The 13,530-nt window shown below is 33.0% G+C and overlaps 1 protein-coding gene across 6 annotated transcripts in view; it reads left to right on the top strand.

The window, feature by feature from the left end:
• The window catches only part of LOC126856899 (uncharacterized), a 104,097-nt gene that overhangs the window by 70,339 nt on the left and 20,228 nt on the right, over positions 1-13,530 (top strand). For all 6 annotated transcript variants that reach the window (XM_050605891.1, XM_050605892.1, XM_050605890.1 and 3 more), the window contains 3 exons: positions 8,522-8,782; positions 10,371-10,528; positions 11,473-11,716. In XM_050605891.1, the coding sequence (XP_050461848.1) occupies positions 8,522-8,782; positions 10,371-10,528; positions 11,473-11,716 (663 nt within the window). The remainder of the gene's footprint in view (positions 1-8,521; positions 8,783-10,370; positions 10,529-11,472; positions 11,717-13,530) is intronic.

The following is a 13,530-nucleotide window of genomic DNA, read 5'->3' as shown; positions in this document are numbered from 1 at the left end:
CGCAAAAAAGCGCAACTTATAGACGTTACTTTTTTATGAACTTTAGTGTTTATGATTTTTTCAAAAAACTTATAATAGGAAAATATATGTATGTTAAATATTCAGAAATATTCTTTTGCTTTTCACATTGTTACGACATGTAACCGTGTTAAATTTAAACACAATTATTATTTATGATTGTGTGAAAAATAATTTACATGGTTTTTTATAATTTTATAATTTTATATTTTTAATTTTATAGTTTTTTATAATTTATATATATGACATTTATAATAATTTTCTCAAAAATCATATCTCTCTTTGTCTACGGTACGATTATATCTTTCAGTCAGGTTTTAAAACGAAAGAAAGCGTCTTGAAAGAATGTGTGCAAAGCGGTAGTAAATCTAATGTATATAACTTTTTTATTTTTTATTGTTACTAATATAATTATTCGAGTATTCGTGAATTGCATGAGAAAAAATGAGGGGAAAGACAGCGAGAATGGCAGCCAAGAAAAAAAATAAGAAGAAAAAAATTATCACTCCGTGTTCCAAGCAGCGAAAGCACTACCGTGATGTCGCTGATGAGGGGGAGGAGGAGGGGGCGATAAGGGTGGGCATGGGGCAAGAATCATGGCTGAGTTCCAAAGTGGGGCAGCAAATCAAGTTATCAACCACTCAGAAGGTAAGGGGCCATCAAAGAACCGTTTAATGCGATCGCACGTAAATCAAGTCCAGGCGAGGTTGCCTGCCATCCCCGCTGTTTCGTTGAACAGCGAAATACTCCTAAGACCGAAAGTGCCATCGTGCTGCATCAGAGGCCATTAATTGCGGTAGCACGCGATGCACGCTTGTCCTTGAACGCGGGGCGACATTAACGACCATCCGCAGTATGTTCTACCTGTCCCTGTCCGCCAATTAAGGCTGCCGAAATTGGCCAGTTGTCATTGGAAAACACTTATGATTAATTCGTCTGCAGCATTTTAATTTAAATAAAGTTTTGCAAAATCCCGCTTTATGATTTTCAGAAAGAATTAAAAAATCGTATGATTAAAAATCGTATGATAAAATTTATTATTTTTATGATTAATATATAATTAGTTAACATTCTGAAAAAAATTATTTATTTTATTATAATATTCAAAAAGAATTCTAAATATATCAGATGGATATATATATTATATATAAATTTATTTACATAATTCTTGATTGTTTAATTCTTTGCTATTAACGTCTACTGTCAGAGCTATCTAATATCTTTACCAAGCTATATTCTCAAATAAGACTTTGCAAAGTATTTAAAATCGCAGATTTAAATGTAGATAACGATCAAGATGGATAAAGCCCAGTATTAAGCGGGATTAAACTTTAAACGAAATTCCTAGAATTCACGGTGGTTAAATTTAATCTACGGTTAAATCGAAAGTCTCGGAGCACATATAAGGGATTTTACGTGCGAATAACTGTTTCACGGATAAGTCGCTCTGACCATTTTAATAAATCAGTAGGTTTTATAAGAGATATGTGTGCATATATATATATATATATGTTCTCTCATCTTATAAAAACGTTTACATTAAAAGTATATACTTAAAGTTTTTACGGATAAAACAAATCTATGTGAAATACAATCAACTGATGAAATTGTTATAAAAGAGTACATACTACAGCTTAAGTAAACTTTCAATCTTCCGTCAAGTAGCATAAGAGAAACTATCTAGAATAATCTCGGCGGAAAAAGCAATTAAACTAAAGTTTGTCCTAAACTACGAAACCATCTTGCTGATAGACGCGTTTATCTTAACTCTAAATCTATCGGCGAATTGTCGGCAAACAGAGGGAACGGGGTTTGTCCTGGCTGCAGGCTAGTTAGTTTCTTCCTGGAGAAACCGATCATCCCTTCGTTCCTCATCCATCCCTCCGGCCACTACCATGGCCGTTAGCCATTGTACTTGCTGACCAACCAACGTGACGCGTCGCCCCGTGCTTCGACCTCTATGAATCACTGCGAGAACGGATATCATCCCGGTATAGGGTGGAGAGCGCGAACGTGTGTTGGCCAACAGTTGTGTACGTGCTCGTGGTGGACGGATGGTGTTCAACCACGCGTGAGCCCATGTGTTTAACCACGATCTGATTTGATTCGTTGGCGAGGTGGTAAACCACGAGACACCAGAATAAGGTGTGCTCGGGAAATATTGGCGACACACGACCGTGAAGATTTGTACGGGGCGATTGTAAATATAATTTGAGATATCGCGTCCATAATGATTCGCCAACGTTATTGTTTTTGGTGCAAACATGGGATAAATATTGCTATACTTCATAAGAGATAAAGTGGGAATCGTTTTATTTGGCAGTTATTGCATGGCGTGCCTCTTTCCGGGAAGGTATGAAACAAATTTGCGATATCCATTGCTATCGGAAGTCCGGCCACTTTTGGATTATTGGATACTTCTAGATTATTGCATGATAGCCAGGAAATCGGTTCGAGATGCATTATATATAGGCTGCGAAAGGGCAGACGAAAAGCAACTTTTTATGTTATAGTTATTTTATTGAAACATATGATGCATTAATGTAATAACATATTATATATGGGCTGTTAATGCTATTCTATTAACAAGAACATACATTTGCAAATATTTATAAAATGCTTTAGTTTTTCTAACATATAAAATTAGAGATAACATATTTCAGTTTTAATAATAAATAATTCTTAAAATTATATAGATATAGATAAAAATTTTATTAAATTTGCATATTAAAGTACGAGAATTTATTAGTATAGCAACCCAACATTTTTTAACGTTTTTCGCTGTATATTTTTATAATTATTATATTTATTTTATAACAATTATTATGTGTGTGGTTAAAGGTGAAATCAACAAGCTTTTAAATGCGATGTACTCGATCTGTTGTTTCTTTGCGTATATTAATTATCGGGACGCTGAAATAAATCATGACCATCGGCAATTTATTACAGCTAACTGTCTGCCAGTTTAATGTATATAGGATTGGATATCTCCCTTTTGCATATATTTATCAATGTATTTAGAGCGGAAAATACAATGTATAACAATGGAAAATTACGCATAAAACATGCGATATAATTTATTTTGTTGGAAAGATATAAAGGAGGTCATATAATAACCGAAACGTCGGTAAAGTTATTTTACGCGAGAGAAATGAAAAAGAGTTACAACTTTGTAAAGACACATTTTAAATATTATTTCTTTTCTTCTGCTTAATTAACTAAAGTGCTTTTAAAAAATTCTTTTCAAGAAAAATGATTTTATGAACACAAAGAAATCTAATTTTTTGAGCTTTGCATATTTAACTTTCTTTGGTATTTTTCTTATTTTCTTGTTTCTTTTACGTATATTATGTTTAATTTAACTTTTAATGTATAAGAAATTTTTATATCAAAATATGTATGCAAAGTTAGGGAAATTGTTAATTTAACAATTTTTTTATAATTTAAAATACAACAATTTTTTATATAATGTATGAAAAATATATTAGACTGCTAAGTTATTGATTATAGAATAATAGTCTAAATTACGTATGAATTAAAAATAAATATTTGATATTTTCCGCGATATTTAGATATGTTGCTTATTAGACGTATGGTCACTATGTTTAATCAAAATGATCTTCCGCGGTTTAATATGACATTGATGAAAATCGCGTCGAGCTACTCAGCCGCACTTTATTTCCGTCTCATAAAACTCGAATATATCACCACCGAGCCGTTCTTTTTTCCTCTTGCCTTTTTGGGTTGCTCACCTCCTTTAAATCCTGGCGAAAAATCCGCGTGCATTACCTCACACAGCAGCACGCTGGCAATAAACATCCAGACGAGGAAATGTGGTGCGAGGATGCACCATTTTCCAGGAGTTTCTAGAACAGAACGGTTAAGCTCGTGCAACTTCCGACAGCCATGCAAGACTCACCCTTATTCGGCGGAACTCTATGGAAAATTCGATAGCCTCCCAAAGGGAGGCGTCGATCGTTACTACGAGGACCACGTACCTCGATAATCGGCAGGAAAAAAAGGACGTTCGAAGCGAGCGGCTCTCTATTCTTCTACGATATTTTATTTTAGACATAAAGCTATTTATTTGTGCTTTATTGTGCACCTTGCAAAGAGAGGAAAAGAGAAAAAAAAAAATAAAAAGAGAGAGACGCTATGCTTCTATGGCAATATTTGCTGCAAGGCTTTTCGATTAAATTTTCTTGGCAAGCAAAGTTATTTTAAATCCTGGTAAAATTTTTAAAAATTTGTTTATTTATTTTATATGACAGCCAATTAGATTTAAAAATTATTTTGTAATATCCCAAAATATCCTACATTGGCAACGCTATATTTAAGTTTTAGTTCCACTTAATTATTCTCTCCTACTGTATTTTATATATATATATATATATATATATATATATATATATATATATATATATATTTGTATTTATCTTTTTTCTTGCATTCAATATATCTCATCTATTTTTATCATGCATTCATATGGTTTACGTGAAATCATACTATCGATCGTACTATCCAATTACGCAAATTGCAGAGAAAAGTTATGTTTCCTGCAATTCCATGCCTCTTTAACGACGTACGTGAGACCAATACGATCGCCTTACGATATTTTCCTAGATCGATGCAATTCAATTTTCTCGATATTAATTGCGGCGCGCAATGTAAGGTACGTCCTTCGGCATTCCGTAGGGTGCCCATTAAGGCATCACAGAAAATTCGCAATGATCTCATTGGAGAGAGAGAGAGAGAGAGAGAGAGAGAGACGCCGATTATTATTAAAAGCTAAAATAGTACATACAAGAATAGTTATGGCCTAATCCGGAGGTGGAAAACTCAAGTGTGAATTCGTATATGTATATATAGACATATACTTGCTACGAAGCACCCAGCGCAAACACGCTGTGTAGCATCTAATCGCGACAGAATGAAGTATTATAGATATGGGTATGTGAAATTGTGAGTCAAAATTTCATCGAGCAGTATTAGAGAATTATTTAAATGACAGAAATTATTTCGTCTTTAGGAAAGACCATACAAAATAAAATTCAGATTACAACTTATTAACATGACAATGTCTCAATTCTTGACGATATAACAAAAATTGCGAGAACTCAGTCATCAAATGACATTCAATTTACATTAGAGAGAAAATCTAGAGCACTGTGGAAAAATTTATATTACTGAAAAATGTTGGAATATATTGTTTATCGAGACTAAATAAATAAAATTTAATATCACATTTTTTATTAAATATCGATGTATATTTTATTTTGCATAAAAAAGCAAATATATGCTATACATATATCTCTCAGTCGTCGCGCGTAATGCGCTATTACACGAAAGTATTATTTTATATCTTTTTTTATGAAAAAGAAAAACATCTCACGAACATTTCTACGCAAAAGCAGACAAGATTTTAGAAGAAACTTTATCGTGATTTTCTGCTCCGAGAGTGCCGATGCTTGCTGCATGTTTCTTCTCTTATTTCTCTCAGTTCTTGTTGCTTTAGAGTGCGCGTCTTTGTCAAAGAAAGTCCACGGGAAAAATCTGTTGAGTCGTCATTCGAATGCAATACGCTTAAACGAGACCATTCGGTTGCGAAAGTATGCGACAATTTTTGTGATGTACGTAAGCGACGCTATATTTTCGACATGGTCTCGACGTAGAATATTTTTTCTTTAAAGTCGAGTTTTGAGCGACAAAATGGTGTTAATATATCTATTCGGCACGTGCGTCCTTGACGAGTAGTCGTATGCGTGGGCTTTTCTGCGGAGCCAGCCAAATTTTCATTCATAGAAAGGCTTCGATATACGACTGTTACGCGCTCTCCAATGACACAGTGAAAAAGAGAAATTATCAGACGAATATCTTAATCTTATTTTGACGATCTCAAAATCATTTAATGAGCTTAAATAAAGAAATTTTCGAAAAAATATACAAATGCTATTTTAAAAAATTTTATTAAATAAATAAAAATTCATAATAACGCTTTTTTAATGAAATACAATTTATTTACAATTTTTATATTTTTTATTACTTTTTTATTATATAATTTATAAAGATATGATTTATTTTCCTTAAGAGTTGAGAACAATCTTTATAGAATGTTAGTTCTTTCAACAAATAATCAAGTATAAATCGTAATGAGTTATATTTATCCTATGACTAATGACTTAGCTATAAATCCTATGAATGATGACCGGATGAATTTGGCATTTACAATATTTTTTCTGAGAATTTCTTGAACATATGTAATTTCAATGGAAATTTGCTTATAAAACAAAAAGAGTGTTTGCTTGGCAAAAACATCGAAATTCTTGTGCATATCAGTTTTCGGAAACGATGTTCAAGCGAAACAAATTGCTTTCAAATCACTATCAATTTAAATTACTTCTGAAAATTTTCGATGGATGGCATTCTTGAATTATTGAATACTGCTAATTTTATTCAATGTGATTCGGTTATTACTCGAATCGAACTGTCGAAAGCTTATTAGCTTCCGTAATCATATACGCCATTCTTGGCGCGATCTTGGCGTCTAGAATAGACGGACTATTTTTGAAAACGCATTGAAAACTATTTGTGGCCAAGGATAAATATATCGACAATCGTTACATGATTAAGAGTTGCTTTCACAGTGTTGGTGCCTTGTCTGTGTAACGTAATCAAATCATAAATATATTGCATTTTATTATAAAAATTTGTCGATAATTAAAGATATTAGATTGATTAAAGTTCGATATAGAGTAAGAAATTTTGTATCGTTGTTTCAATGAAATCGGACATCCGAAAATCACGATATCAATAACATGTAGACACGTGTAAGGACTAAGGTTAAGGGAATAATGAGATGATCTTGTGGTTGCCCAGGGTGACATTTAAATGCGCATAGTCAAGTAGACTGGTGGTCCATATATTGACGCACGCACACACGCATTTACGCTCATACATTCGCGATCGGACCTACAAATACACGAATATCCGCGGAGACCCGAGATATCTAGCCGGAAGATAGAGTGTATCCTAACGATCGGTCTTGTCTGAATAATTCTCGGATAAGTTTCGTACGTGTGGAGAAAGTGAAGTCGCGTTTGCATCTCTACAGCCTTATTACAGATCGTGCTCCAGGTAGAAATTTACTAGAAATGTCGACACGTTTTGCTCCCGCAACTTTTTGAAAACTATGGCTTCTTGTCATTCATGGCGTTCGCGATAACAAACTACTTTTGATTACTCTCTTCGTAATAAATAAATGAGAAAATAAATGCGTATAAAATAAGCCAAAAAAAAAAAAATTGCAATTAAGAAACTATCATAGCGAAATAATTGGTGCCTGTTTAACATGATAGGAATTTATTCGCTGCCTTTCTCCCGTCCATCTCCTTCGTTACTACAGTGTTTCAGAGAAACTATGTTTCAAGCGTTTCTCTTGACGCTGATATTATATTACACGGAAAAATGCTTTGTAAGCGTTATTACCAAGCTGCTGTAGCTCTAACGTGGTAACCAACGAGAAAACAACACAGCTTCGTGTCGTAGCTTTTGACGAATAATTTGGCCATGAGCCAGTCTGATTTCTGGGGCTAACGACACATTGGAATATTTGTCTAGTAACTCGTCCAACTATAAAAGACGTTCGCGAGGTTTGCAGGAACAGAAACAAAAATACACACGACGTATTATTGGTGTGTACATATTTTCTGAGAGAAGCTGAAGTAAGAAACTCGTGTTATAATTGAATCAATTATTTATATTACGCGTAATGAGCACAGCATAATATCCGAACATATTGTCCAGTCCCACACATATCGGATTACAATATCAGATTGTATGCATAATTATCGACTCATTGAGTGCAAAATAGTTAATCTATACATTAATGGAAATTATTGGTTGGTCGCAATTAATACATCAACAATTACATCGTTATCTCAAATCATTGAAATCTGCTGGTTTGTTTAATGTATTTGATATATCTCTACATGTTAAATACAATATCTTGAGAGAGGGAGAAAGAGAAAGACAGTGAAGTTATATTTTGCAGCATTCATTGATTTTATCAATTTATTAGAAACACATTTTTTTCCTCTTTTTTTGTACCGATAGGTTTTTTTTATCTACCATTTCATAATATTACTATTAATTATTAATTATTCATAGTAAGAAGAAAATACGTTTTCTTGTTTCAGGATATAATATAGAAAAGTAGCGACTCTTATATCATCTTAATAAGAAATGCAAATAAGATTCAAGTTGTATGAATCATAAAATTAACAAGCGTTTGTGCAAAAGATCCCTAGATAATATCATGCCGGCGAACGTGTAAAGTTTCCATTCTCTAATCTAACTATTCGGCATCTTTATCAAGCTTTATCTTTAGAAACTTCACGAGCACGGCTATCAAATTCTCTTCCAATCCTCTTTCCGCACCGTCCCTCATTTACTTAACATATATATAAGTGTATTCGCTCACCGCGTTTGGCTTCTCTTGTTTCAGCTGAAAAAGGTATGCTGCTGAAACTTGACTTTCGAGATGAGTTCAAGCTGGAAGACAGTCCAGATTGCCGTTTCGATTTCCTCGAGGTACGCGATGGCCAGTACGGTTACTCTAATCTCCTCGGCAACTTCTGCGGGACGAATTTTCCCCCCGAGATCACATCGAAGACACGATACCTCTGGCTGCGATTCCACAGCGATGAGAACATCGAGGGCAAGGGTTTCAAGGCTGTGTGGAGTATGATACCGAGACCGACCCATCGTAAGTCTCAGAATCAACAAAATTTCTATATCTCGTGAAAACTTTTTTTTTATATTTTTCATTAACTTTTATTGGAATTTAATCTCAACCGTAAAATAATAATTTCTACATTTTTATAACATCAAGTAAACAGTATGTATTTTTTTTTTAAACAACGCAACATTGTATTATTTTTTTAGATTTTCAACCAATTATTATTTAAATATTTTTTTGAATCCTTAACCAATTAAAGACTAATCTTTAGTCATACCTTAATTGATGCCAAATAAAAAATAACCAATTCCGGCAGAACATTTACCAAAAAGAATAAAAATTCTAAAATGAAAAAAAAAAGATAATGATTTTTACGTAAAAAAAAAAAAAAGATAACATGAATGTTTACAGTAATATAAAAAGAAATATATAAAACGAAAATGCTTCAATTTGGTATTAACATACATATTGTTATAATTGCCTAATTGAAATCAAATTAAATTAAGAGAATACACAATTTCTTGTTATGATCGTAGCAAGACAGATCCAAAGAAAATTGGAGAATAATAAGCGCGATGACAATTGAAGATAATTCGAAGATGATTCGAAGATGAATATATTGATTGTGAATATTTAAGGACCTTCGTCGCGTGTTCTTGTTCAGAAAATTACGAGACACTTCGGAAATAGATGGCCTGCGACAGTAAGAGCTGTGCAACCACGACCGAGACCAAAATTAATTCATAGTCAAGCAGGAGAACGAAGAGGAAGGTCTATGAATACACGGAATACAAACGCGATGGGTCTGGTTTTAACCGGGCGTCGTCCTTAGATCGATATACAGTTTAGATAGCAGAGACGGATGCGGCAAGCGCGTCCAAATATTGAAATTTTTATTTCGCAGTTGATTAACTCATTCGTCACAAAATTTCAATATTGATGCCCAATATTAAAATATTTTGAATTGTAGACGCTATTATTTTAACATTGTCATAATTGTGTTTTTGTTAGTAAATATTTATATTACACAATATTTTTAATTAAAAAGAAATTGATGAAACGCAAAAAAATCAATGCCACGTTTTATTTCTGATGTTTTATGTATTTTTTAATATTAAAAAATTGTAAAGAAAAAATAACGCAATATTGCATGTGCGCTAAATAAATTGATTTAAGAATAAAACAGATTATAATATATCATTTATGATTATATCTTATGATTTCATGATAGTGAAACTGTTGTTTAATGTTCAATTGTTTTTAAATGTTTAATATCCAATCCGCTAATTTTTATTCTAAATTGCTCAATCTATTGTACATTAATTTAATTAATTTTTATTGTAAAAAAAAAATATTACTTGTTTTAATAATATTTTACAAACAAATTGTGACCAAAAAATGATAATTTCACTAGAATCGTTGAATTTTCGACATTCTACGGATTTAATATCACGTTACTATGATTTTTCTATACAAAAATATTGTTGATTATATTTAATTGCGATCGAGAGATTAAGAGAGAAAGAAACTATACATATATATTAATACATGCACGCGAGAACATTGACATGTGAACCTAGGGAAAGTGTAGAACTGTAATAGGTGTGATTCACAGCGGGTGTGCCACCAGAACCAGAACCGTGCATAGTTAACGTGACGGGTCCGGAAGCGGTAATTCAGAGCAACGATGTCAAAGACAGGAAGGACCTAGCCGAGAAAGAGGGTCTGCCGGTGGATTGCATGTGGATTATTCGAGTGAAAGAAGGATGGAAGGTAAGAGATATTTTGTAATGTTTCTTTAATATATTTTTATTAATTTATTAATTGAAAAACAAAGTATATTATTGCACGTTATCGAAAGTTTAATATTGACAAGTTAGAAAAATATACAAAGTTTTTCTCTCAATACTTTTCTACCGCCGTATAATGTTGCAATCTTTATTTGATTCTGGTTGACACTTTGCTACGGTATTCAATTGATGCGAATGTTTTTTTATTGGCCTGCAGCAACGTGACTTGAAATAGCATTTTGCTCAAAGTAACGCGTGTCTGAATGATTTACAATCGATCTCTATGTCGCCGTAGCGTGGAAATATAACGGTGAAAATTTTACGTGTGAAATACTTGGTCTATCAATCTACGGTATCCGTTATAAAATTTATATCGCGACAGATAACGGCATATGCTCCAACGTAGAAGAATCCTTTAGTTTGTAAAACTTTATTATTAAAATTATTAATGAAACCCCCTCCCCCTCCCTCCTCCTCCTCACTTCTCGAGAGTCTTCTAGAACTATGTATAAAGTTTTTCGTAGCATGACAAAACCCGTGGGCGAAGAAGCTGTATTCTCACGCGTACTTTTTATGAGCTAAGACATTGTCGAAAAGTTTCACAAACTTCAAGCTGAAGCACGATACGTTACACATACCTGAGAATTCTTCGTAGGTACTTGGCATTTTTTTGGCGCTTTTCGGCGCACCTTCGAAATTAATTCGGCACTACTTTGAAAGCATTTCGCGGCTCTTTGTTGTCTTATGACAATATATGTGATTACGTTGTTTAACGGTATCATGGAATTTTTTCAATGGTCAATCTATTCCTCGGCCTCGGTTGCCAAAGGATAATGAAAATCAGGGCTAGGTACATGCGCATGTTTGTACATATATATTGATTTGTGTATGCGCGCTTAAAAAAGTGGGAACACGTTGAATTTTCAGATCCAGCTGACGTTCCCAGATTTTAAGCTACAGCGACCGAACGAGTGTGACGCCAATTTTATCGACATATTTAGGGAGTCAACAGATATGTTCTCGAGGGAGAAGAATTTTTGTAGCAGTGTGGCCGACCTCACTGTCATTCGCGGCAATATCGCCCACTTAAGGTTCTACGCGGAGCCGAAGGCTTCAAACAGCACCTTTGAAGCGGTGATGACCGCCTTTAGAGACAAGGACGGTGATAAATGTAAGTTTTTTCAAATAATAGATACAATAATAGATACATATATTTTCGGCTATATGCATTTTCGGAATGTCACACATACAATCATGAATTTGTCATTAAATGTCCTATTTTTGTAACCGGTTAATACAATGCATATTAAATTAAAACGCTATCACAAATTTATTAATAAATATTGAATTAGAATTAAAGCATATTATAATTTTTATTTTATGCTTAATAATTATTGTATTATTAAAAGTTAATTTAAATAAAATATCTTATAGGAAACTGTTTATATGCATGCATAATTTTATAATTGTGAAATTGAAAAGTTAATTAATTTTAAACAGTAATTATATCAGATACATTTACCGAAAACGTAATAAAATTATTTTAAACTAACATTTTTGTATAGCAAAATCTTAGAAGTATAGTCAATTTTATCGAAAATTCTTCTAAATAAAAATAATACATTGTTGTAAGAAAAATTAAAAAAAAAAAATAATCCAGAAAGAGGAGAAGGGGGAGGGGAAGGGGAGAGAGAGCGAGATGTGAAAGATAGAGAGAGACATTAAAGTCTGAATTTTTGAAGCGCTCTCTGTGTACGATCAATATTTTTAACAATGCAAGATATAACGTCAGTTTGTTTTTGGCAGTTTAAACTGCACAGTCCGACTATCGTTGCGACTACGATGGAACAACGTGGAAATTGCCTATATGGTATTCCAGAAGTATCTGCTACAGTTCTACAACATTTTTTCCTCACGTGTGTGATCGCACTTATTGTTTAGATTCTTTTATTTTATTATCTCGCGGATTACATAGCCCATATAATCGTTGCCAATAACGTTCGTTTTGAGATAGCAAGTTATGTTGCTCATTTATGCAAATTGCAAAATTTTGTTCAATAATATTTTTGAACAACACAGTTAGATACGAATTAAAATCGACACTTTTATTATTTATTTATTTTAAATATAATTTTTAAACTTTTTATCTCACGCTTTTAAAGTGCTTTGCGTGGACGGTCGATGATTGCCTGAAAGGCAGAGCAGAATTAGATTATTACAAGACAAAGACATACATATATATATATATACTATATATATATATATATATATGTATATGTATATGTAATTATATGTAATTATAGGCTGAAATGCAAAAATGTAAGCCTTTGTCTTGTAATAATCTAATTCTGTATGTATATATATATATATATATATGGTGATTACTTAAATCACCTTACGGTTAACACAGTCTCGGGAATAATCGTTGGATAAAGGAATCAAATTTCAAATTAATGGTTGTGCACTCGTCTGAATGTTAAATGAGGCGACCCGCAGAATCGCAGTTACGTGTGTGGAATTCACACGGGTTCTAGTGCGCGGCACGAGAAGAATTTCCGGCTTTCCGCACCTGCCGCCAACGCGGAACTAATATCTTGCCAGCGACTACACTATAGGTGTTCAGCAATTCGCTTATCCAGACCATCGTCAAAGGATAGAACCTTAGGTTACAATTTTCCCATTCAAATTAAGAATCAATTTATCGCAGTTATTTCACGGACAAACGTTTTTGATAGAAGCGATTCAACTCGCTATAAATTTGCTGGAAAATTTATATACGTCATTTTAACGACTATTAATACTACACAGTGAAGGAATTAATTTTTTAGATACAATTAAAATCTAACAATAAACGATCGCGTGAAATCAATTGGTTACATAATCTGTGGATAATGGAAAATGTAAGGAATTCTTGGTATTTATGTTCTAAATAATAGAGTTGATATTTTTCTTCACTTATTCAATAAAAGCCTTTTCATGTTCGCA

Source organism: Cataglyphis hispanica, chromosome 20, assembly GCF_021464435.1.
Source record: "Cataglyphis hispanica isolate Lineage 1 chromosome 20, ULB_Chis1_1.0, whole genome shotgun sequence".
Classification (NCBI taxonomy): domain Eukaryota; kingdom Metazoa; phylum Arthropoda; class Insecta; order Hymenoptera; family Formicidae; genus Cataglyphis; species Cataglyphis hispanica.
This window is presented reverse-complemented; position numbering and strand designations above follow the sequence as displayed.